The 27,643-nt window shown below is 44.8% G+C and overlaps 1 protein-coding gene across 16 annotated transcripts in view; it reads right to left on the minus strand.

The window, feature by feature from the left end:
* The window catches only part of PTPRT (protein tyrosine phosphatase receptor type T), a 1,082,577-nt gene that overhangs the window by 367,428 nt on the left and 687,506 nt on the right, over positions 1 to 27,643 (minus strand). For all 16 annotated transcript variants that reach the window (XM_058685649.1, XM_058685643.1, XM_058685647.1 and 13 more), the window contains one exon: positions 27,350 to 27,459. In XM_058685649.1, the coding sequence (XP_058541632.1) occupies positions 27,350 to 27,459 (110 nt within the window). The remainder of the gene's footprint in view (positions 1 to 27,349; positions 27,460 to 27,643) is intronic.

Consider the following 27,643-nt stretch of genomic DNA (forward strand, 5'->3'; position numbering starts at 1 on the left):
TGAAGTCTGAAATCAAGATGTGGGTGGGGCCATGCTATCTCTGAAGGCCCTGGGGAAGGATCCTTCTGTGCCTCTTCCTAGCTTCTGGTGGTTGACATTCCTTGACTTGTAGACACATCACTCCACAATCTCTGCCTCTGTTGCCACATGGTCTTCTCTCTGTGCTTCTGTGCCAAAATTTCCTTCCTTTTTAAAAATTGTATTGTTTATTTGTTCAAATTTACATCCAAATTAGTTAGCATATACCAAATTTCCTTCTTATGAGAACAGTAGTTATTGCATTAGGCCCACTGTTGTCCAGTATGATTTCATCTTTAAAAAAAATTTTTTTTACTGTTTATTTTTGAGAGAGAGTCAAAGCACGAGTGAGGGAGGGGCAGAGAGAGAGGAAGACGCAGAATCCAAAGCAGGCTCCAGGTTCCACGCTGTGAACACAGAGCCTGACACAAGGCTCGAACTCACAAACCACGAGGATCATTACTTGAGCCGAAGTCGGACGCTTAACCAACTGAGCCACCCAGGCGCCCCAAGTATGATTTCATCTTAATGACATTTCCAATGACCCTACTTCCAAATAAAGTCACATTCATAGGTACTGAGGATTAAGACTTTAACATATCTTTTGGCAGGGTCAGGGTGGTGGTGGGGGATGCAATTTTACCCCCAACAGAGAGTAATCTTCCTGGAAATTTTAGGGATAAAATCAAAACGAAAAATAACAGTTGGAGAAAAGTAACAAAATAGCACAAAATAAGGGACAAATTAATATCTATTATATTTCAAAAGTTCATTTATATTTTGAGGCAAACATTAACTCTTGCCCAACACACTCAAAATGGATGAATAATATGAAGGTGAGGAAAGCCTGACGTTTATTGATCCCCGACAGTGTCCCAGGAGTTCCCACACAGAAATCCATTTTGTTCTCAGAGTGACACCGAACAGGTATTCATATGACCACTGTACAAATGACAAAACTGAAATTTGGCTATTGAACATCTGAAATGTAGTTAGAATGGACCAAAACATGCTGTTAGTGGAAAATATACACTGTATCTGAAAGTCTGAGTATGAAGAAAAGAATGTAAAATATCTCAATACTTTTACATTAATTACAAGCTACAATGATGCTAATTTGGATACACTGGGTGAAGTAAATATGTTATTAAAATTAAACTATATTTTCCTGTTTCTTTTTAGCTTTTTAAATGCAGCTACTAGAAAATTTTACATTACACCCATGGCTCACATTATATTTCTATTGGAAGGTGTTGTTCTATAGTGTCAGAACTGAGCAGTACAAAAGTCTGCATTAGACCCAGGAGTAGGACTCCAAAACAGACCATGTGCTTAGGTCTTTGCCTCTGCAGTGAAGACCACGAGTTAGAAAAAAAAATTGTTTTAGGGGTGCCTGGGTGGCTCAGTCAGTTAAGCATCTGACTTTTGATTTCAGCTCAGGTCATGAGCTCACGGTTCGTGAGTTTGAAAAGCCCCGTGTTGGGCTCTGCACTGACAATGTGGAGCCTGCTTGGGATTCTCTCTCTCTGCCCCTCCCCTGCTTGCACTCACTCTCTCTCTCTCTCAAAATAAAGAAAATTAAAATAATATATTTTAGACATATTGTACAAATGGTTAACATGGGGAAGGGGAAAAAGCTCAGCCAGCAATATTTCATGTGTGGTTTGTAGCTGATAAATGAAAGGTAAGAAGAATGTGGCCATCAGATTGCCCTCAGAGTCAACATCGAGCTCAGATCAGAACAGAGAGATGCAAATTACGTGCACATGGAAGAGGCACTTCTAGACTATCAGGAGTGTTCTGGGTTGAGAGAGAGAATCTGCTGCTCGGTCAGGGAGAGGAATCTGCCAGCCAGGTGTCACTGGGCAAGGCCAAGTCATGGAAGTCCCTGCCACAGCACATACCCCAGCCCCATCCATGGGAGAGAGGCCCTCCAGGCTGGAGGAGGCCTCCATTGTGGTCCTGGAGTAAGCAGAGGCCATTAAAAGGCCTAATCTGCCTCCTCTGGCTTTTGACAAAGGCTTGCCAAGTCTTTGTAAAGGCTGCCCCCTCTTATAACCAAAACATCAGCTCCAAGAGGAGAAAGATTTGTGTCTATTTGGCCTACTGATGTATCATACCAACCATCTAGAACAGTTCCTGACACACGGTGAAGTGCTCAATGAATACTGAATAAATGAATGAGCCAGTGAATGAATTTGACTCCCATGGTACATGGCCTATAGGGAGAGTCTGTGATGGCTATAACAAGACTGGTTTTTGCTGGGAGCACACGTGAGTGTGTATGTTGTGTATGGTGCCATGCCTTCCTAGGTTTCCGTGTTACAACTGTACATGTGGGTCTATCCTATCCAGTGTGCAACACTGCCAGAGATTGAGCCTGGGCCCCCGAAGTCTGGTTGCATGTACACACGGTTTACCTGAGCACAAGAGACACTCAGCAAATAAGTGGAGTAGGCAGGAGCTCTGAGGTGCCCACGAGTATAGGGACAGAGGAAAGGGTCAGATCTGGGGGGTAAAAGTGTGTGTCTATGACTTCTCCTGTTGGCGCATCTCTCTGCTTTAGACGCTCTCCTCACAGAGCTTGGCCTCACCCCAAGACAGCCCCTCATCTCAGCCCCTGGCACGTGGTTTGGATGTTAATGCTGGGGACCCTGGAGCTGGAGGCTTGAGCTCCTCTGCCCCATGCCTCTCTATGCCATCTTCCTCTCCTCCGGGTCCCCCACTTCCTGCCCAGATCTGGCCACTTCACTCTCTGACTCCTCTTCTTTTTTTTTTTTTTTTTAATATATGAAATTTACTGTCAAATTGGTTTCCATACAACACCCAGTGCTCATCCCAAAAGGTGCCCTCCTCAATACCCATCACCCACCCACCCCCTCCAACCCCCCATTAGCCCTCAGTTTGTTCTCAGTTTTTAAGAGTCTCTTATGCTTTGGCTCTCTCCCACTCTAACCTCTTTTTTTTTTCCTTCCCCTCCCCCATGGGTTCCTGTTAAGTTTCTCAGGATCCACAGAAGAGGGAACACATATGGTATCTTTCTTTCTCTGTATGGCTTATTTCACTTAGCATCACACTCTCCAGTTCCATCCACGTTGCTACAAAAGGCCAGATTTCATTCTTTCTCATTGCCACGTAGTACTCCATTGTGTATATAAACCACAAGTTCTTTATCCCATTCATCGGTTGATGGACATTTAGGCTCTTTCCATAATTTGGCCATTGTTGAAAGTGCTGCTATAAACATTGGGGTACAAGTGCCCCTATGCATCAGCACTCCTGTAGCCCTTGGGTAAATTCCCAGCAGTGCTATTGTTGGGTCATAGGGTAGGTCTATTTTTAATTTTTTGAGGAACCTCCACACTGTTTTCCAGAGTGGCCGCACCAGTTTGCATTCCCACCAACAGTGCAAGAGGGTTCCCGTTTCTCCACATCCTCTCCAGCATCTATAGTCTCCTTATTTGTTCATTTCGGCCACTCTGACTGGAGTGAGGTGATATCTGAGTGTGGTTTTGATTTGTATTTCCCTGATGAGGAGTGATGTTGAGCATCTTTTCATGTTCTGGCTCCTCTTCTGGAAGTGGAGGGTCAGGAGAGGACCAACCGGGCAGAGCAGGTGGGCCGGGATCTAAACTGGGGCAGTTGGGCAGATTGGTAAAGAATTCTTTCTTTCTCTCTGCCCTCCTAAGGGGAAGGGGTGGCTTTGCCTGGGACAGAACCAGATGCTGGCTGTTCCCCTGCTGCCTACACAAGGGGAGTGTGCACGGTTTTGAAGGGTAATTGGCCATGCAAATCCAAGTGTGGCTGTGCAAAATGTAATCATGACCGTGTCGCTGGTGGGTGGGGCTCGCTTCCTGGTGTCACTGAGGGAGAAGCTGGAACTACCGTGTGCTGGTAATGGGCTGTGTGTGGGAGGAAGGAGGGTCTGAGGCAAAGACAGTTGTCTCCAGCAAGTGTATACATAGTCTGGTGAGGCAGGCTTCAGTGGGAGCCTGGAAGATAGAACTAGGCTTAGTTGGCTTGTTGTGGGTGGAACTGTGTATCCCCAAAAAGAAATGTTGAAGTCCAAACACCCTCTACCTGTGAATGTGAATATGAATTTGTGACCTTGTTTGGAAATAAGATCTTTGCAAGTATAATCAAGTTAAAATGAGATCATTAAGGTGGGCCCTAATCCGGGGTGACTGGTGTCCGTATAAGAAGAAAAGAGACACAGACCACAGACACACTGGGAGAAGAGCAGAGAAATTCAGCAGCAGGCCCAGGAATGCCAAGTGGGGCTGACGACACCTGAAGTTAAGAATTCCCCTTGAACCTTCAGAGACAGTGCGGCCCTGCCAATGCCTTGATTTTGGAATTTGAGTCTCTAGAACTGTGAGCAAATAAATTGCTGTTGTTTAAGACTGCCTAGTTTGTGGTACTTTGTTACGGCAGCCCCAGGAAATTAATAAGGGGTGTTGTGGGTTAGTATGGTGTGTGTGTGTGTCCAAGCTATAACAGGTGACTGGTTACCAACAAGCATAATTTTGATGAGAAAAAGTGAGCCATCACATGAATACATGTATGTGAGGGTCTGAACATGACTGTCCAAACCCTTTCATCTCCCAAGTTTGGAGTTATCATGACCATGGAAAGCGGGCTAGTTTCCACTTAGATAAATGTCTGAGCTCTTGTGCACTATTCTGTCATGTTCCCGCTATCCCCCCCCACCCCCCACCGCCCTGCCACTCTGCTGCTCCATGCAAATACAGTTTTTTTTCTGATTACAAACTAAATGCATGCTTGTTAGAAACAGCAGATAACCCAGAGAGAAAGAGAGAGCAAACAGAGCAGAATGGAAAAATAATTATTCTCTATTCTCCCCATCCTTGGCTAATCACTGTTGATGTTATGTTCTCTTCCTCTTTCCCCATTAGGTTTATTTCATGAAGGGCTTCAGCTAGCCTTGCAGTCCAGCCACCTGCCCGTGAACCTGAGCCAGTGGAATTGATTAAGATGCCCAAGGCACCGAGGTATCTGTTTTCAGGGGGTTCTGGTCTATCTTGGTCTGTCCCCAGAGTATGTTCCCCAGGAGACTGAAAGCAGTCTGGCAGTGTCTAGGACCTCTTAGCCTTATGACGTTTGGGGCCATGTGGGGAAACGCTGTCTGGAGTGGGGTCGGGTGGTTGCTGAAACAAATGGGAGCAGCTGTGGAGGAGGCCTCTGGAAAAGGCCGAGGTGACCTGAGAAGGCGGTTTCTAGATCTTGATTAGGGAAGTGATTCCTTCCTCAGGGAGTACTACTCTGTTGCTTTTTTTTTTTTTTTTGAGTTTGAACCATTCAATCTTGCCCAAGGCCATACCTAGCTCCCCCAAAGTAGGGTCAGAGTCAGCCTAGGGATCTGTTCCCGGTGGATACAGAATTGCTCTTTATTTTCTGCTTCTCCTTGGAGCCAGGTAGACCCCATACAAATCCTCAAAAAGTGAAGGGACTGATTATATCCTGTTTTTTTTTTTTAATTTTTACTTTTGAGAGAGGCAGAGAGTACACATGTGAGAGAGGGGGAGTAGGGGCAGAGAGAGAGGGAGACAGAGGATCCAAAGCAGGCTCTGCACTGACAGCAGACAGCAGATGTGGGGCTAGAACTCAACAAACCGTGAGATCATGACCTAAGCCGAGGTCGGTTGTTTAACTGACTGAGCCACCCAGGCACCCCGATTATAACCTATTTTTCTGAAAACTGACCTGCAGTCTGCCTTTCTCTTCTAGGGACATCCTACCTTGCACTTTCTCAAGTTCCTCCTACCTTGCACTTTCTCAGAGGATTTGTCATCTGTAGTGGTTTGAATAGTGAGCCTCCAAAAGATAAGACTATCTGGCACCTGTGACTGTAACATTATTAGGAAAAAGGGTCTTTGCAGTTATAATTAAGTAAGGATCTCAAGATGAGGTCATTCTGGAGTAGGGTAGGCCCCAAATACAATGGTAGGTGTCCTTTTTGAGGAAGTTAGAGGGAGAATTGAGACATGAAGAGAAGAAGGCCATGTGAAGACTGAGGCAGAGCTGGAGGTATGCAGCCCCAAACCCACAAATACCAAGGGCTGCCAAGCATTACTGGCAACCCACCAGAAGCCAGGAGAGAGGCAATAGATTCTTCCTTAGAGTCTCCAGAAGGAACCAACCCTGCCATCATCCACCATCTTGATTTTGGACTTCTGGCTTCCAGAACTGTAAGGTAATAAATCTCTCTCTTTTTCAGACACCTCGCTTGTGACAGTTTGTTATGGCAGCCCTAGCAAATTAAGACACAGTCACTGAGACCATTTTCTGGTCCCTTCATCCTTCCTAAGAGGAATCATGTTTAATGTCCAGAAGATACCCTGCATGCAAGAACTTGATCCAACTGTGTAGGACATTACATCTCTACCCTACTGTATTCATGAAGAAGGGCCAGAAGCTCTTAGATTCACCTGGGTTTGGTCAAGTTGTTGGTGTGTTTTCAACAAGACTACAAACAAATCCCATGTGTGTTGGAGGGCTTTGGGGGGGTAATGGCGTGCTGATGCTACCATCATTTCCTCTGATGGGTTGGAGGCATGAGAATGACATGAACAACCTGGTATTTTAAAAACACTGGTTGCTCCAAGTCAAATGGACTATGGTGGATGTGGGCCAAGCATGGAAGCAAGGAGAACAGCTGGGTTGTTATTGCAGTTGGGGCAAGAGACGCTGGTGGTCACAATTAGGGTGGGAAGAGCAAAGGCAGAGAAGAGGGTAGGTGTCAGGCACAAGTTGGAGGCAGCATTGTAAAGACTGCTGGTAGGCTGTGTACGTGTATTTGCAGGGGAGGAGCACAGGACAAAAAGCAATCAGGGGTGAGCCTATTTCATACCAGGGTCCTCCTCTCCCCATCACACATCACTGTCAGTGATTTGGTTACCAACTGGCTGGAGTCATCATTATTCTCCCCACTCACAATGAAGGTATCAAGCCCCAAGAACGGCCCACACAACAACCACCCAGGGGCAGGCTGGATCTATCTTTTCTTATGTGGTTCGAAGTCCCCCGTCCTTTCCCATCACACCCCCGTCCATCCTAACCTTTGGAACTCATCCTGTGCCACACACCTCACTGGCCTCGGCCTCCATCCAGCTAAGTCTCTGTGCTCACAGCCGTTTAGCTCAGATGGGGGCTGATGCGACGCACCATGAAAGGTAAAGGTCAAGAGGCTATGTTCTTTGACATCACAATCGTAATTCTGGGAAGTTATCTAAAGGGAATAATCTGAAGATGGGAAGAAAGCAAATGCATGAAGATGTTCACTGAGGCCTCATTTATAAAGGAGGAATACTGGAGACTGTCAGATAGGGTGGTTACATAAATTGTGGTAGTACCACCTGATGGGACATCATGCAGCCATTAAAATGCTAATAATGTCGTAACTATGATATATTTTTAAGTGAGATAAAAGCATTTAAAATCATAGAGGTGCAATAATTACAACTGCATAAAAATTCATATGCATATAGACAGGGGCTAGCAGGAAACCTGGAAAAAGAAAAATGTGAGATTCTGAGTAATTGAAATTATCTTCTTTTTCTATTACTATTATCACGTTTTATAAATACAAACTAACTTTTTATAACAAGTCTAAAGTTTGTGCTAAACTCCAACTTAACAGGTCCCTATGGATCTCTATTCCTTTGGCATCTGCTGAACTACCCAAACGTTATCTGGATGTGGGAAGGACCAATCTCAAAGGGTGTGCGTGTGTGCGTGTGTGTGTGTGTGTGTGTATTTTGCCCCAAAATCATTTTTGCTGCTGCCAAATCAGTGGCTCTGGATACTCAGGTTTTTCCAAACCTCAACAGAGAAAACCCTGCTTTCCTCTGCCAGAATGCAATGTCACAGGTATACTTTCTCTTGTGCAAACAAAAACTCTCAATTTACTGATAGAGACTAGACAGAGCCAGGATTGCAGCTTTCAAGGTTACACCAAAGGCAATGCTGCCCCAGGACTCCCATAGGTCAGGATATGTGTTTCCCATCAATGGATCCCTGAGCCCCTGGCAAAAAGCACCAGGGTTGGTAACTGACAGTTCACATCTCCTGCTCTCTTCACCTGAACAATAGTGGTCTGATGGAATTTGCAGGATGGTAGAAGGGGAATGCTGTGTCTCAAAAGCCTCAAACAGCAAGCAAGATGACCTGATGAAGGCCTAATCTGAGAATGCTTTTCTCATTTGCACGTGTGATTGAAGTTCTGGCATGATGAACTGGCGTCACTGGATTCAGGGTCTATGGGGATGATGTAGCAGCTACTGGACCACGCCAAGTGCAGAGCAATTACAGCAAATTGCTCCTGGGCAGGGCAAAATAGACTTTGTCAGCGCAGCCACAGGAATACTTTTTTCAGGTGAGAACACAAATATAAAACAATCCTTGGCAACATCCTTCTTCCCAAGACATGAATGCAGGAGGGAATCTAGGATGGCATGAAGATGTATAGGGAGAGGGTTCTAGTAAAAATCCTAAGCTAAAGAAAGGTATGTATCTGTGATACATGCAGAGCGAAACAGATAAGGACTAGAAGACAAGGACTAGTGAGGCATTTTTTTTTTCTTTGCCATATTTCTGATCTTAATTAACTTACTGCTTCAGCTAAGACTATATAGATCAATTTGGGGAGAAAAAGAGAGGCCAAATAAAGTCACGCACTTGTCAAACATTCCTTGGGCATCCTCTGTGTGCTTAGCACTGTTCTAGATGTTGGGGAAACCTTGGTGAATAAGACAAAGTCCTTGCCTTGAGATCTAGTGACACACACCCACATAGACCCACACACACACACCACTATAATGCAATGACAAATACACCCCAGAATATTGCATGAGTTGCACAAAAACCAGTCGGAGGAGGTAAGAGGCAATCTTCCTGAAAAGAGGTAATGATTGAGATGACTGAGCAGGCATTACCCCCAGCAAATGGGAAGTGGGTGAGGCAGAGGGGCCTTGAAGACAAAGTATTCAACGTCCACAAAGGTACAGAAGCAAAGGACAGCTTCTGAAAGATGCTGCTAGAATATAGACAGAGAAGCAGGAGATATCCAGACAGGAGACTAAAGAGACTGTGAAGGTCGAGGAGAACATTAAAGAGTTCACACTGTGTTCTGCTGGTAAAAGGCTATCCATGTTTGCTGGCCTGTGTGTTTGATGGGTTACTGTGGAGTTCATGGGGAGGGTGGATCTTGGTAAGATGACCAAGCACAGGAAGACCTAGCAGGTGATGGAGGCAGGAGTCTTGGAGAAGCTGAGGCCCCAGCCAGAGCTGAGGTGGGGGTGATGGGAGGCAGTCCAGAAAGAGTTCAGCAGCTCTCAAACCTGGCTGTACAAGAGACTCCTTTGGGGGAAGGGCTTCAGTTCTAAGTACTGTCTGGCCCCACCCCTGAAATTTCTCATTCAGTAGCTTTTTGTTTTTCAAGTTCGTTCATTCTCTGTGAGCAAGAAAGTACAAGTCGGGGAGGGGCAGAGAGAGAGGGAGAGACAGAATCCCAACCAGGCTCTGCAAATCAGTATAGAGCCCGATATGGGGCTCAAACCCATGAAATGTGAGCCAAATTTGGATGCTTAACTGACTGAGCCACCCAGGTGCCCTGATTCAATAGCTTTAAGGAGGACCCAGAACTCCCTGTCTTTGCAAAACTTTAGGGATTGAAAGCTCATCCAGGTCTGAAAGCAGCTGATTTGGGTGGTCAGTTCTGCTCTCTCTCCTGTCTCTCCTTTCCCCTTCCTTCCTTTCTAGAACTATCTATTAACCACTTACTATAAAGCAAGAATGTATTCAGGTTAAAAAGTACCCCAGAAGCTGAGGACTGAAGGAAAAGGCCTTTCATCCTGTTATGCTTCTGGAACAGAAAAACCTGTACATCCCCAAGCACCAATGTGCAGACAGTCCATGCCGCGGGATCCCAGAGACTCTAGTTAGAGGAGCACTGCTTGAGCACCAACAACCATCGCTTCGGGGCTGGACTTGCTCCACAGAAAGTGCAAATTGAACATGGTCACTGGGCTCTCCTGTCAGCATGGATTAGAGAAGGCGTCATCTCATGGCCCCGGATAGGCTTCCCTTGTTACTTAAAGACAATAATTGGTTTGAAGGCGTGAAACTTCAGGAGCTGCCATGGGGAACTCTGCCCATTTTGACACTGCTCTGCAGACGTTTGAAAAGGTTTTGTCTTGTTTTTGTTTTCAAAACTGATTTGGAATGGGCAACTTTTCTCCACTATTGAGAAATATTATGCCAATCTGCTTTCTGCAACTTTCCTTTGGTACTGACATACCAGACAGTGCATATTTGTGTCAGAAATTCATGTCAGAACCCTCCCAAAGCCATCGGGGCATGCACACCATTCAGATGCATATGACAGGGGAGGGCCAGGCCTTTGCATACCTCTGTTCAGCTGCAAAAATGTTCAGGCTGAATGGGATCTGCAAATAGGATCCTGATGGTGAAGTCCCCTCTGCTGAGGGTCATGAAGCCTCCTGCTCCCAATCTGGCCGCACCTGCTTTCTCCCATCCACCGCCCTGGGCCAGTCCTTGTCCTGACTGAGTGCCACTCCTCAAGGATTTGATGGTTCTAGATGGGAAGTCACAATGCAGGCTGGAAGATGGTTTCAGGCCCATGATGGTTCCAGACCTCAGTCTCCCATTTTGTCCCAAGGCTGCCTCTTTAACCCCTCCCCCCCCCCCCCCCCATCTGCAAGCACATGGCCATCCCACTGAGGTGGACTGATCATGACTGGGAGATGCAGATTAATCCCATGATTATTTATTGAGTGCCTTGGGAGAAAGCACCACGACTGACGAGTTAGGTGAATGGATTTGTAATCCAGCAGGGTAGGAATCTAGGCTTGGCTTAGCAGTTGTGTGATCTTAGGAAAGTTACATCCCTTCTCTAAGCCTCAGTATTAAATGGAGATAATGATCCTCACTTTGAAGGGTTTAAGGCTTGAGGTCAATAACATGATGAGAAGCACTCTGAGTGGTACAGGGCACTGGTAACAAGGGTCTCAATGGGGTCCCAGCAGGAAACAGGTAATTCAAGGACAGTTTAATAAAGGAACGATTTACACTGTTAGGTGGGGTGAAGGAAACCAGGTATAGTGCAGAAGGGGGAATTTAGCAAGGGAAGAGGGGTAGAGGAGAGAGCAGTTTCCAGAACACGGAAGGTCACCTTGAGAGGAGTTGCGACGTTCCCCGAGGGAGATGGAACAGAGATGACCTATCCCTCCCCCTCTCCCCTCCTTCCTCTATCTGCTGCAGAGCACTCCTTTGTTGAACACAAGGTAAGAAGACAAGGCAGCTCAGTGATGTCTGAGATTCAATCTCCTGAGAGCAGGCAGAGAAGGCTGGAGAGACCAGGAGCAAGACCTACCATATGCCAGGTTCTGGGAGCTCAACAGGGAACAAAATGTGTCCTTGGAGTCTAAGAATTCTGAGCCTGGTTGTAAAAAGATACAGAAATAAACAATCACAGTGCAGGGCAATAAGTGCTAGAGTAACATAACAAGCAGGAACCTCTCATTCAGGTGGTTCAGAGGAACAAAGTGTCCGCAGAAGGATCCTTGAGTCCTTGAGAGTGCTGAAGTATGCACAGGCTTCAACTGGGAGAAAGAAGGCTTGGGAAGGAGCCTCCAGATACAGGGAAGGCGGGGACATGGAGAGTGTGGTGTGGCAGTTAAATATAGCCTGTGGATTTGGGAAAGTGGGTACAGAAACAGGACAGGATGCCAGGGAGGCCAGCAAGGGGTGTCATTCATAGAGGGACCTGTTGGTCAAGTTAAAGAGGAGTTCAGAAACTATCTTGAGAGCCGCTGAGATTTACAGCTAGACTTTAAACAACAGAGTGACTAGTAAGATCTGTTTTTCAGAAAAATGCCTTTGGTCACTTCAGGGGAGAAAGTATTGGTTGTGATGATCCAGACCCATAAGGAGTGGCTTCTGGGCAGGGGAGCAATCTCACTGCATGGTAGGGAAATCCAGACATGGTATAGGCATGGTGCAGGGAAAGCATGTTTCTAAAAAATGAGGCTCCCAGCAAGTGTTCCTAGCATGACAGAAAATCCTAGCCAGAAGATAATTCAGTGCTGTACTTGTCAAACTTTAATGTGCATTGTAATCACTTGGGGTCTTATAACAATGCAGACCCTGACTCCGCAGATCTGGGATGGAGCCTGAGATGACACATTGACCAAGAGCTCCCATATGATGCTGATGACAGAGGCCACACTTTGAGTGGCGAAGCCTTCGGGGCCAACCAAGTGCTCTTCTACAGATTAGCTGATTGAGGCCCTGGAAGGGTGTGACTGGTGGTGTACAGCGTAAGTTGGTGGCAGAGTCTAGAGCAATCTAGCTTTGAGTCCTCCAGTTTTGAGTTCTTGTGGGGCCCCCAGCACCTTCTGGGAGACTGTCAGAGGCCAGGCACTTTACTTGTTACTCAAGGGCAAAGGGGAGAGGGAGCCAACAATGAGTCGATGAAGGAAGAGTGTTTCTGGCACGTCCTTGGAGAGTGCAAATGGATCTGCCAACATGTGTGATGAGCTCTTCACACATCAGCCTGCTCCGAGGGTATCATGAAAGCTGACATAAATCTCTGGTGGGCTGCCAAAGGCCTGCTTCTCAGACAGAGTGATTGGCATAAAAGCACAAGACTCAAAACACACACTCACACTGGTGCAATCCATTTGGAGAACAATATGGTAAGACATATCAAGAATTACACAAGTGTTCATTCTATTCAACCCTGTAGTTTCATGTGGGGGAATGTCTAAGACAGAAATACACAGAATAGAGGAGGAAGAAAACCAGCCACGACACTGAATGGTTACTGGGTAGCTATGACGGCAACAAATATCTAATTCTTACAATAGTCCTGATTGTAGGCTTGAATACCGCTTCTTCTAGATGCATTACATTTTTTTTTAAGAACATAACTCAATTTCAGAGAAGTTAATTTGCCCAAAAGTCTTCAATCTAACAGGTTATATTCAAACCAGGATTTGAATCCAGGTCAATCTGATCTGAAGGCCATGTTCTTTCTACCATCACACAACACCATCATGTGCATGAGATTCATCACCATGTTATCAGAAATACAGATGACAGGAGTGGAATGGGTAAGTAAATTAGGGTATATACACTCAATGGGAAATTATGCAGTCATTAAAAAAGATAAGCTGTTTCTATGATGCTATAAAAGCATCATGATTGTGATAAAATGCTTAATGAAAAATTATGATAGCGAATTTTATGTAATTATATAGTTAGGTAAAAGATGTATGCATATTAAAGATAAAATACAAGGAAAAATAATTGTTGTGCTAGGGGAAGAGATTGTATGTGATATTTTTCTCTCATACCCAAACTTCCTGTCATATTGTTAAAAGAACTGGCTGGGAACGGTAAGATTATGGAATACATGTGTTGGTGAGGACTTCCAAGGGCAGGTTATACACATAATGTCCTTAAGGGAAGTTCCAAATAGTCTTGAAACCACCATGCATGCTCCTGTCTTCCTGTGGCCCTGAGTTTTAGTGAGAATCTTGAAAACACTCCAGATGAGTCACTGAGTGTTGAGTTTCTCCCCTCTGGCATCTTCCTCAGGAAGGAAGTCACGGTACAGGTGCCTTATCCCAAGCAGCAGCGCCATCATTAAAAAGAACTGCCTTCCACAATTGCAGACAGTACATTCACACAGTGGGTGGGAAAGGACAAAGAGGACCATTAAGCATCACAGATGACATGATGCCAACCACCTAGAGCACTATGAGGGAGGGATCCTGAGGCCATGTTAAGGTTCAAGGGAAGAGTGTGGCCTGATTGACTACTGATGTCTGCCATGGGAGGCGTGGGGGCACACACATGCCCCATATTCACCCCCATTTGTTAGGAAATAAGCAAACAGAGACTTAAATTTGAAAACAAGAAAGCAAATAGGACTACCCCTTCCAACTTCAGGTTTACAGATTTCCACCCCAACTTGTACATATTGTTCTACTCTCCTCCCTTAGATTCATTCTTACTGAATGAAGACAGCTATCATTTTTTTTAAATTTTTTTTAACGTTTATTTATTTTTGAGACAGAGAGAGACAGAGCATGAATGGGGGAGGGGCAGAGAGAGAGGGAGACACAGAATTCGAAGCAGGCTCCAGGCTCTGAGCTGTCAGCCCAGAGCCTGACGTGGGGCTCGAACTCACGGACCGCGAGATCGTGACCTGAGCCGAAGTCGGACGCTCAACCGACTGAGCCACCCAGGCGCCCCAAGACAGCTATCATTTTGAGCGTATTTCTATAATCAATGAATCAATGGAAGGCATGTGAATGGCTCTGCTTTTTACGGACAGATCTACTGAGAAGGAAAAGGAAGCAGAAGTTCAAACTTTGCTAACCAGCTGTTTAAAGAGATCCAGGTCATTTTTAGCATATGCCTCAAATTCTGTCTTACATTCTAGGGAGATCAGTTAACACACCCCACAATAGACTGTAAAATATGGTCTCTGTACTCAGGGGATCAGAAAGCCATTAAATGGGATAGTTAAGTAGATTACATTGAAATTGGAAACATATTTGACATAGTGAAAACCCAAATTTTGCAGTGTAGTCATAATTGTCCAAAGGATGTAATTGCACAAAGACTTAAAGGAAGGAAGGAAGGAAGGAAGGAAGGAAGGAAGGAAGGAAGGAAGGAAGGAAGGAGCCCATGTGAAATGGTTGATGTGTGAAGGCATGGGAATGGGGTTACTTTCCTCTCTCTGTCTCCCTAACAGCATGCAATGTTGTTATATATAATGTAATTAACATTAACAAAGAATAAACTCTTTTAAAAAAATCAAGCCATCACAAAGTATTTAAATATTTATTACAGATGCTGTCTTCACTTTGATTCAAGTTTGGAATACAGTTTTTTTTCATTCAACAAATATTTACAGAGTGCCTACTTTATGCCAGGTTAGATCCCTAACCTTGACAAATTTACCTAGTGAAAATGGAGTTCTACATGTTAAATGTAAACTCACTGGTCACTGGAACTTCATGTAGTCTATTAAAGGCTATTATAGGACTTAGGACATAATCTTACGATTTTGTATGGTCATATTAGGTTATATCTGTGAGTCACCTGATGTCAAGAGATAGTTCTACCACCATTATACCTTAGCCTTCGAAGGGAACCTTTCCAATTTTCACTCGTTAAAAAAAAAAAAAAAAGTTTTGAGCACCTACTGTTTTCCAAGCACTGCATAAGGCACTGCGTTCTCCAGTGCTGAGTAATATAGATGTGATTTCTGCCTTCGGGGCACTTACAATACAGGAAGACACATTCATAAATAAATATACAACACTTCTGAGTTGTGATGTATGTTTTCAGAACAGGAAAGCAGTGCTAGAGAATAATGGTGAGTGGGTGGAGTCCTACTTTAAGACTGTTAGGGAGGGCCTTTCTGAGGACGTAGCACACATGTTGATTCCTATCATGTGAGAACGGGTTAGCCATGGGAAAGGAGGTGGAAGAGCTCTCTGCTGACTGAGAACTCCGTATGCATGGAGCCTGAAGCAGGAGGGAACCCGGCATATCAGAGGACATAAAAGCCAGTCAGATGGGAGAGAGAAAGAAAATGCAAGATGCAAGGTATTGGAGACCTAAGCTGGTAGTTTAGATTTTACGTGGAACACATTATTCTCTGTAGGTAAAATAATAAAACCTTGGGAGACATTAAAGGAAACTTAAATATGGAGAGATTTAATATTGTAAACATATCAATTACCACCCATGATGTTCTATTGTTCACTGCAATTCTGATCAAAACTATCACAGAGGTTTTCATCAAATTTGGTAAGTGGATTTTAAGATGAAAAAGCCAAGGGCAGGAATAACCAAGATGTTTCTGAAATGAGATGAGGAGGAGACAGTTCTGTCAGAGATCAAGATTAAGTGTGAACTATCATAATTATGATTGTGTGTGGCTGAGATGCATGGTGGCCCATGGGACAGAGAGCTCAGGAAAAAATTAATGCATGTAAGAAATTCTGGTCAATGTTAGATACAGTCGGGAGGATCAAGAAGGAGGCAGGGCTATTCTCAAAAGACCTGGGAAAAGTGTTTATCTATACAGAAAAAAATGAACTTTGCACCCCATCTCACACCATACATAAGAATTAACTACAGACAGACCAAAGACTTAAATTCAGAATGCCAAACTAAACCCTGTTTGGTTCCTGTTATTAGGAACATAGCGTGGGAATAATCTTTATCACCTTTGTTTAGGGAAGAGCTTCTGAAGGACACAGAATGTGCTAACTAAATATGTAAAGACTGACAAAATTGACTCTATTATATAATTAAGGGCTTCTGTTATCAAAAGATACTTTATAGGAAGTAAAAAACATCAAGTTACACATGTAACTGACAAAATTGCATCAACAACATATAAAGGACTACTACATACCAATAATAAAAAAGATAATCCAGTAAAAAATGGGCCAAAGACATGAATAGGTATCCCATAGAAAAGGAAATACAAACAAATGATAACAAATATACAAAAATATATTCAACTATTTTAATAATTGAGGGAATACAAAGCAATGCAATGAGATGCCATTTTATATCTATTTAACTGGCCAAAATTTATAATCCTGACAATACCAAATACTGGAGAGGATCTGGAATATAGGAACCCCTATACTTCGCTGACATGAGTATAAGTTGGTAAGACTAGTTTGGATATAAACTCAAGAGAAAACCTTGCACATTTGCAATAGGAGATATGCACAAGGCTGCTTATCACCACTGTTGACAAAGGCAACATCCTGGAAGCAATCCCAAATGCCTACCAGAGACTAATGGATAAATGCACTGTAATATCTTCACACACTGCAGTATTAGACAGCAGTCCAGATGAAAGTGCTATGGCTGAACCCAACAATAGAGATGACTGTTAGCAACATAATAGGGAGTTAAAATGTTTCCAAAGATTATATAAAACTTATAATCTTTTATTAAAGTTAAGACACCAATAAAATAAAATAATGTGCCTTTATGGAATGCATAGAAGTAGTAAGGCTATATAAAAAGGAATCATGGGGGCGACTGGGTCGCTCAGATGATTGAGCATCTGACTCTTGACCTCAGCTCGGGTCTTGAACTCGGGGCTGTGAGTCCAAGCCCCGCACTGGGCTCTATGCTGGACGTGGAGCCTATTTACATACATAAAAAAGGAATTATATACAAGATTCAGGATAGCCAGGGGAGTCAGGAGGCTGAAATGAGAGGAGCTCATAAGTAGATATAAGATACTGTCAAAGTTCGGGATGCCCTGGTAGCTGGTAGGTTATTACAAAAATGAAATCATGAATAAGTACAAAAGAGGGTCACATGGAGACCAGTGAGGAAAGTGTTTCATGAAACTACGAGTAAGAAGAATTCAATTTTGGGCACTCAAGTGTTAGGTCAGAGCAGGAAGGATCCTTTGAATCTATCTGGTCCAATTCTCCCAGGTCTTAGATGTAGAAGCCAAGGGCCAAGTAGGGAAAGGTGCTCACTAAAATACCTTACTCGGCCATGGCAAACTAAAAGTCAATCTTAAATTTCCTAATTGCATGATTCACTATTTGACTTGAAATGAAACAGACATGCTAAAATTACGCATAAAATAAAAAGAAGCCCAAGAAAGCAATGACCATTTTTACGACCTACGTTTTGAAGGGCTCTGAAGGAGACCGTGTATGTATGTGTGCATGTGGGCTTGCTTGCATGCAAGTATGTGTGGGTGCTGTACGTATGCCTGCGTGTATGGAGTCCATAACGATGTAGGCCAAGGCTCTGTCCTTGGGTGTTAAATTTTAAGAAACTACTTTTCTCCTAATGAAGAATGAAGCGAAAGTAGTCAAAGAAAAGGGGTCCTTAGCTCAGAGTGAAGGGAGGAAAGGAGAGGCCCTCTCCTGAGGCCAACGAAAGCATAGTCTTTGCATCACAGATCTGAATTCCAGCCTGCAGAGATTTCAGAAGGCAGGCTCCAATGTCCTGATGATAGATGAGAACTTGCAATCACCCTTCATTTGCGTTCCAAACACAGGGCTGCTCTGACCAAAACAGAAATGAAAGAGCCAGCCAGTTAAAAGCAGCAAGCCCATGATGCGCTGCCCAGTCCAGGTGGAATTGCAACAGGAAGAACAAGGTAAAACACGTGAGATGAAAAGAGAACAGCTTAGGATGTTTAAAGAGACACTTGGCAGCTTAGACACCGCCTCTGGGCACAGCTTACTGAAAGGACCATGGAGCCAAAGAGAGGGTTCCATCTCTAGCTGCGTGGCTGTGTGTGCAGCTGTTCCCCTACAAGGTCCTGTGGGTACACAGTGCATCAAAACACAGCTTCCCTGCCAGGTAAGGAACGTGAAGGAGAGCGTGTGCTGTGCCAAACGTGGAGCTACCCGGTCACTGCCTTCCTTCCACTCTCCTAGGACAACAGTAAGTGCTAGAAATTAAGTTTGACCTGTGGATCATTTTTTAATTCAAAATTTTCCTTAAGAGAGGAATTATGGCAGAACGGTGTGAGAAATGGCTGGGAGCCTACTGAAATAAGAGGGAGTTTCTCCCATGACATTCCTATGGAGTGGATATGAGGTGACCTGGGAGAAAACAGACCGAGCCCTGTGTCTCTGGTGTCTCCCACAGTTAACTCTCCAAAGAGACAGAGCAATTCCGAGAATGCAGCTGAGAATATGGGTAGAGCCTCACAGAGACATGCAGACAAATGCATTAAGTATATACGTGAGTACACGTGCCAACGTATAACCACATAAACACACACATACATGCTCCTACGCACACACACCAAGACAAATATACCCCCAGATGCACACTGCGGGAACATTTTCCCCACAGAAACTTCAGTTTTCTTAGAGCTAAATGGAATGATTAATGTTTATTGTAAAAGCCTTCCTGTTTGCCAGGAGAACATGCTTTGCCGTTCTGTAGGTAACAAGCGCTATGCATCTGTCGATTTCCCCACTGTCACGTTACCTGGCTCCATCACAAACACCCAAGTTGTAACAGAAAAAAGAAAGACCCTGAGGCAACTATACAGGCACTCCTGATATTCCACGAGTGGATGACAGGCAGCTCTAATGGTCTCACTTACATAAACATAACTTACTCACGTCAGAACACAACTTCCTTTCCTTCCAGACTCTGAGTGCCAGAAATCATTCTTTTCAACCCACAGCCATTTCTGTTGAGACACCTGTCGACCTGCCTGTCAGCCCAGCAGACCAGGCATCTACCCAGGGACGCCTGCATTATTCAAGTCTCTGGAAGAGAAACACCCTATGGAGGGTGAGTGATGGGCTGAGGGTTAGGAAAGATGGCTCCTAGAATCCCAGGGCCCTGATTTTTAAGATTTAGAAGAAGCCCCATGGGCAAAGCTGAGTTTTGTGTGTGTGCGTGTCTCTTATTAATCTCATAAATAAACAAAAGAACTAATTTCTCCCATATGGGGGGGGGAATATTCATAGGGTAAGGTTTGTGTTTGACTGCGCCATCAGAGTTGCAAGATGCCATTGGTAAGATGCAACGGAATATGGACAGAGTGGTACAGCCCACTGTACCTTCAGTTACCCCACAAACTGTTTAGCAACCTTGAGGAAAAAAGGCCAATGCATCTTGAATTTGAGCCTTATCTGGCACCAGCCTGTGCATGATCGACTTGGCTATAATATAACACAAGATAATGCTGGATTCTGGCAGAGAGGAATGAAGACAGGGGAAGGCCAGAGTCAAGACTGTGTTTATTTAGCTGGTATTTGGCTAGGATACCATCTCAGAGTGAATTTACTGGATTCATTTTATGCAGTGTTTTTCCCCAACCCTGAATGTATGTTAGAATTTCCCAAGGAACTTTAAAAAAAATCCACATGGATAAAGACTCCTCCCCAGAGACTCTGATTTATTTGGACTGCAGTGAGACCCAGACATCCATCCATCCACCATCCATCCATTTATACAGCTACCTACCTATTTATTTATCCATGTTTTTGGGCTCTCAAGGCATGATTCTAATCTTCAGCTAAGCTTGAAAACCACTAAACTTATTAGGGAAAACTTTCACCATTACCCCTTGTTAAGATAAAGCACAAAGCCACACATCTATCCAAGGAGTATTTATTGAACATATACTATGTGCAAGCGTCTCTTTTAGGTCCTGAATACACACTGAAAAGCAAAAACAAATATGATCAAAAGCAGATCAAGACCAAAGGCTGTCAGCCTGGAAACAAGGGAAGAGCCATCAACACAGTTCAATTCTGAAGGTCATATGCAGGCAAAATTCCATCTAGCTCAGGAGAGCTCAGTTTTTTGTTCCATTCAGCTCTTCGACTGATTAGATAAGGCTCACAAACACACTATGGAAGGCATCTGCTTTATTCAAATTCCACTGACTTAAGTGTTAACCTTATCCAAAAAACACTCTCATAAAACTATTCAGAATCATGTTTGACCTGATATCTGGGCACCATGGCTTAGCCAAGTTGACACGTTAAATAACCATCACAGGGCCCATGCCCTTATGAGCCTCCAAGTCCCATGGGTGATGATAAAGCACAAACAACTTAAGTTCAGATTGTGAAAATGGTATGAAAGAAACAAGCAGGCTGATGGATAAAGTGGATGGTGGAGGGGAAAAGCCTCTTAGAGGTGAATAATAGGAAGGAGATAGTCATGAGAACTATAAAGTGACATATGCTACGGGCAGAAGAAATGACATCCACAAAGCCACATGAGCCACAGAGAACTGGGTGGGTTTGAGAAAATGCTAGAAGGCTAGAGGGGCTGGTGCACAGAAAGCAATGGAGACAGGGGCAGGAGATGAAGTTAGAGGCAGGCAGGGGCCAGACCATTCAGGGCCCCAAAGTTAAGACGAAGCCAAAGCAAGAAAGGTACGTAGTTGGATTTACCTGTTGAGATGTTCTGTGTGGCAGTGGAATACAATGGAATAGTGAGAGTGTGGGTAGGGAGGTCCTGGAATGTTCCAGGCATCAGATGAGTGCTCAGAGCAGGGTGTTGGTGAAGACGGGGCCACGTGCCCTAATCTGTGTCTGTCTTGACAGGAGAAGCCATCACACTTTTTAGAGCATCGGATGTGTGGCAGGTGGGGAAGAATGAATGATTCCCACATTTCTGGCTTAAACAATTCAAAAGAAACAAGAGCTTTTTTTTCCTAGTTAGAGCCTGGCTCAAGTTATACCCAATAACTGCCTGCATTATGCAAATTGTATATCCTAATTAACGTAGCTCCAGCCTGAATTATGCAAATTCTTGCTTTGGGCTGTGTTAGTCACTTCCTCCTATACCACCTCCTGCCCATCAGGACCACATTCCATCACCCTACTGCCTCTCTGTGGACCAGAGCCACTGGACTGTCTGGGGAGAGTGAACCCTAAAAGGCCACTGTGGCCAAGCCAAAAGACAGAAGAAGGTGTGCCTGCACATCCGAACTGAGCCTCCTACGGGCCTCCCCCTCTGAGAGCCCACTCAGGAGCCCATGCAAGCGTCTGGCCCCCTCTCCCCATCCACGTGCACCCACTCCGATTGCCTGAACACTTCCCCAGTCTCAGCCTTCCTGAAATGTGCTCTGATGGAATGTGGATTTCTGGGGCCCGTGCTTTTTGCTCAGATCAAATCCAACCATCTGTATGCTGGAAAAATATTGACGACCCTCTGGCCTATTGTACCGTTTAAAGGCGCTCCCGCATGGGAATGCCGCCTTGTTTTATTGGGGCGAAGTCTGTGTTTTATTTAACTCTGAACGCCAGGCGCCTAGAATAGCTTGCAAGATAAATGTCAATCAACTCTAGCATAATCAAGACACCCATTCCTGCCTCATTAGGGTCCTCTCGTTCTCTTTAAGCTTCTCAGATTTATACACTGTAATTAGAAACTTGGTGATTCTGACTGCTCTTACTGGGAAGCTTCACGTGTCTGAATTTTAAATATTTTCACACTTCGTTAACCCAGTTGCTACTGTAACATCTTCTGGCCCAATTCCCACACTGCAGTTTTTATTTTTGGACAGAGACGAGAACAATTAATTGAATTGAAACATGTATTGATTACTGTTTTTCATGAACTCTGAACAGCTTGTCTCTGAATGATTTTATTGAGGAGCTTTTAAACAACTGGCTGGATTGTTTCCTCCATGACCCCGTTCTGGCTGTAAGTCCCTGTCTGCAGCTGTGATGGTCTGTTTTGGGTGAGCTGTGCTGTTCACGAGAGTTCAGTGACAGTGGGAGAGGCCACATTAACCCTCATGTCCAGGCCCTGGACTGGGGAACCCTGATATCTTGGTCAAACCCAAGCAGGGCTCTGGAAGAGGCTATGGGAATGTCTTGATCTCCACATTCCTGGTGAAAATATTCAGCCCTCAGGTCCCATGTGAGCAGGAATATTACTCAGTTCATTCAGTGGCCATGTTCTTCCTCCAAGGAGAGCTTCCTGGGTCTAGGCTGTGAACTTGTAAAGTATCTCTCAGAACAATGCTTCTCATATGTTAACATGGGCACCAATCATCTAGAGATCTTGTTCAAACACTGTGATTTAGTGGGTCTGGGCTGGGGCCCGAGATTCTGCATGTCTGATATTGATCTGCTGGTTTATAGATGTGAGGCCTTTGACATTACTTAACTCTGGGCACTGTCACTCTGTTAGGAAACTGATCACAGACGCATACTCTGTACTTCCCACTACAGTACAAATCCCCAAACATATGAGGCCATGGTCTAATTCATCCTAATACCTCCTGCCACAGTGAAGGGGAGGCTGCCTTCAGTGGGCTCCAATGACCACTGGGAGCCCCCACTTAGCAGGCAGGGAGACAGGTCATGACTGCTGGAAAAACAGGCTGTGCCATAGCCCTGGAATAGCATTAGGGTAAGGGCTAGACTCCCATTCCTTGGGGGAGGCACAGGGTCTCAAGGTTCATGGCTTCAGGGAGCCCATCAAGACATGAATTCCCGACTGAAAGAAAGGTGTCAAAGTCCAGGTTAGCAGCAGCAGAGAGGCAGATGAGACAAAGCATTCCGATCTTCCACCTGGCTAGCTGAGTCCTCATTGAAAAATCATAGGTGATGGAAATGTCCTTGCCTCTGGCACATTTTCCAGATGTCTCCAAGATGCCTGTGTACCTACAGCCCACTAGTCACACAAAATCCAGGTGCTTTTGTAAAGAATGTAAATCTGATTCTTTTAGTCCTCTGCTTAAAATCCTCCCAGGGCTTTCTATTTCTCTCAGGATAAAGCACGAACTCTAGGAGCCCTGCACAACCCGACCCTGCCCACACACTTTCCATATGCTCTCATCATCATGATCCCCCTACTCATGAAGCTTTAGTCACTCTGACCTTCTTCCTATTTGTTAAACATCCCAAAGTCATTCCTACCCCAGGGCCTTTCCACTAGCTATTTTTCCTTCAAGTGTCATCACTGCATTATGTTCAAAGACTCCAGTCATAAGCAGTTTCATATTGGAGAGAAACTCCAAAATGAGGTATAAACCTTTGATTTTGTGGGTTTGACATAGATTTATTTTTCTCTTGATTCTTACCCATTGAAGCCCAGAATAATCTGACACCTTCGTATTATAAGAGGGGACTTAAGCCCAGAGACGGAATGAGACATAATCAAAGCCACTCAGATTTGGGGCGCAGAACTGTCCAAGGATAGACCCAGAGGTTGTGACTCAGACTCATGGGAAAAGAAATTTAATTATTTAAACTTACTTGAACCTACTACACTGAATAATATTTACAGTGTTTACATAGCCATACCCTCCTTTACTGCACCCGCTGCTCCTTTTTTTGGCTTTTGACTTTGTCAAGTCCAAGGTTGTATACAGGAACGTACAGAGAATCCTAGACTTCTATTTGTGTTATCCTATTTTCCTTTGTCACAAAATACACTTTTTGAGACCAGAGGAGGGTGAGTTATAATTTATGGGTTCCTCTCTAGAAATTACAACCAGAACCTAATTTTAAAAATCAAATTGGTTTCATCTAATTAAATTTGGAAATTGCCTCATAAACACATACTCTGTTATAAATGTCTTGAAAAGCAAGGTCTCCTGCTTACTATCTGGGATGGGAATGGGTTGAACCCAGCGTGGAAGGGCCTCCCTGTCTCTCTCTGCTCAGGAGGACATACTCACTCATCAATTGCTGAAATTTTCTCAAGAGTAGTGTGGTCTAGAGCAGTGCTTCTCAAACTCTCACACCCACATGAATCACCCAGAAAATCTTGTTACCAGGAGACTCTGATCAAGGTGGTCTGCTGGGGCCTGAAAGCTGCATTTCTCACCAGCTCCCAGGTTATGCCAGTGCTGCCGGTCCACCGACCACACTGAGTAAGGGGCAAGGTGTTGGCACTTGAACTCAAGACCCACGAATCTGCCATCTCAGCTATAACCTTGGTCTTCACACCTCAACTCTCTGGGTTTCAATTTCTTCATTTTTATGTACTGTGAGAGCTAACATTCATTGATGCTATTTCTAAATGCCAAACACAGCATTGAACATATATGTATGTGTACAAATGAATATAAATGAGAAGCTCCTTGCTGTACCCACGGTTACAACGGCAGAGCTAGAGTTCAGAATGAAGCTGTCTGACCTCAAAAGCCAACATTCTTACCTTCGGAGGTCCTACTAGCCTCTGATGCACATGGTCACAGCCACGTTTATGCTCAAAATACAATGACCTCAGCCCATGAACTCCTTGGCTCCCTTCATCGCATCATCTAAGATATTTAGCATATTCCCAAAAGGTGACCTCCAGAGCTCACGGAAAAGTCAGACAGCTGCAGCCTTCCATCTCTCGCTCTCTGTAATCACAGCACAGGAAGCAGCTGAGAAGCCAACTGAAGGTGTCTCTTCAGAGCTGTGTCCAGGAGAGCCCATCACAGAAATGCCAGCATCCCCGGTGACTGGTCTTTGGAAATCGACAAGGTACAAGACTCACACACAACTGGGAAGGGTGCCCTGTACCGATCTGTGCCCACCATCGAGCCCAGAGCTCCAGAGGTCTCATATGCTGAGACCTCAACTTCATGGAGCTGCTGCTTAAACAGGGTGTATCACTCACAGCTGGGACCGCTCCCTTGCTCTCTCTCCACCCCATCATCTCTTCTTCTCACACAACAGCATGAGCGGGTTTCCTAGCCCATTCCATGCACACATCAGAGGAGGCAGGATACTTCCCAAGTAAGAAATTGGTCCGTGCAGGGATATGACGTCCCCTGCAACATGGCCCAGCCCAGTGGTTTCCAAGTGCAGCTGGGTACAAAGACTATAGAGCCTTTTCAGGACAAAGTTGTCCTCAATTCAAGGCAAAAAGAAAAAATAAGGAGACTCATGAGTTATTCATAAAGCTAAATTTATTCAATTTGAAGGACTGCCTTTTATTCTGAAATTATGTCCTTTCTGTATTTTTGAAGTTATGTCTTTTATGAAATGGTGTTAATAAAAAATGGTAAAGAACTGGATGTTGGTCCTCCAAGCCTTTTGAAATGTTACTGGCCTGTGAATTCCAAAAATCTTGAACATCTGGCATAGAGAGCCATTTACATAACAACACCAAGTGAGCGTGTGAGTGTGTGTGTGTGTGTGTGTGTGTGTGTGTGTGTATGCGCACGCGATGGCAGCTTCCACTTCACAAAGAATGGCAGGTAGCTCTGAACTGACGAGGCTTTGTTTCAGCTGAGTTTTTGGTCCCTCTTACCCCCGCAACGAGGCACTTCTGAACATGTCCTGGGCAAGGTCGATATGGTACCTCCCTGCCCCTAGCAGCTTCCCGCAGGAAGGAAGCTTCTCCCAACCATGTGGGCCCAAAATGGAATATGATACAGCTCTTCTTTTGAAGAAGCTGGGATTTGCTGAGTGAAGGCATTTTCTGAAGGTGCTACACCTTGTACATGATGGATGGTTTTCTCCTTCCTCAGAGAGCTCTGAGGTCCTTCCAGGTCTCTCTAGAGAGCTTCTGTGTCCATCCAATTCATCCTAAATATTTCTCCGTCACCAATACTCTTTGACTTCCCTCCCTTACGTGGGGATATTCTTTCACAGCTCACTCTCAATACCTCAATACCTCTCAGTACCTTTCTGCATGAGCTCTCAGGGGCTGCAGTGCATTTCAGCCTGGGGATGCTTGTAACCTTTCCCACCTCAAACCCTCTACAGGAACCCTAATGCAGCCATTACCACTCTCATCTTAGAGGGTAGCAGCAGGCCTGGAGAGAGGAAGACCCTGAAAAAGGTCATGAGAGACCACAGCGGTGCTACTGGGATGCTGGGGGCCATCATGCAATACCACAGGAGGGCTACTGGGATGCTGGGCTCCATCACGCGAGACTCTGGCATGTGGGACTTCATCACGCAAGACCCTGGCATGCAGGGCTCCATCACTGCAGCTTTGGCTTCCATACCCTTCCTTCTGCACTGCTGTGGTCTCTACTGCAGCCCATACCACAGTCTCCCAGCATCTCAGAAGATTCAGGGTGGGAGGATAGTCAACCTTGACCACATCTCAGTACTTGAGTTCAGCTGTATCACCCTCGCTGAAGTTTCACTGTTTTTGTTTTGCAATAGACTTCTATACAGTTTGTTCTAAGTTTGAAAGTTTTCAGGAAGCCACATTGTGTTGGCTTGATGGGTACCTTACTGTCTGAGGAGGTTCTGCTCCATCTCTGATATGATGTCATATCTCTGATAGGATAAGGCCCTGCTAATGCTGGGAGGGGAGCTTCTGATACCATCACCTGAGTAACAATAAAATATGCTGTGGCAAAAGAGCAACATTAAAACTTAAGAATCATGCACCCCCAGGGCAGAGAATGACTTCGGGATTTTTTTCTGGAAGCCCAGAAACTAACAGGTATAGGATGAGCATCATCTGGGTGTTGTGGTTTTCCACATAAAGTGAACTATAACTACTGTGTGCTAGGCCTGGGTCTTCTGGGCTCTGCTGGGACAGTCTGCCTCCCTGAGTGCCTACTCCTTTCTAAAGAGATAAATAACCACTTCAATGTGTGGTGTGTCCAGTCTTCTGGGTCACTGGGGCTGTCAAGCTGCTCATCTGTATGACCTTGTGTTGTCTTCTCACTGTATTGTCTGAAACCTTTGGGTAAGATGTGTCTTACTCACCTTCATGCCCTCACTGGAGCCCTGCACCCAGTAGAAATTTTCCAACTTCAGGCTGAAGTCAATTGAATGAAACCAAACCAAGAGGTATAGCAAAGGGGTCTTCTTACCTCATACAGTGTGATGACCCCGTTGGTCTCATTGGGAGGTTTCCACTGGATGTAGATCTTCTCCTCAAAGGGCCCTCCTTGGATAGATTCTAGGGGAACAGCTCCTGGAACTACAGAAGGGAAAAGGAACTTGATGGCACCTGCCATCTCATTTCCCCAGCCCCACTGAATTAGAACAGCAGTTGGCCAAGCTTTCCTGTAAAGGGTCAGATGATACTTTAGGCTTTGTGGACCTTACAGTACCTGCTGTAATAGCTCAGCTTTGTGCTTGTAGCGCAAAACAGCCACAGACAA

The sequence above is a fragment of the Neofelis nebulosa genome, chromosome 9 (assembly GCF_028018385.1).
Source record: "Neofelis nebulosa isolate mNeoNeb1 chromosome 9, mNeoNeb1.pri, whole genome shotgun sequence".
NCBI classification, from domain to species: Eukaryota; Metazoa; Chordata; class Mammalia; order Carnivora; family Felidae; genus Neofelis; species Neofelis nebulosa.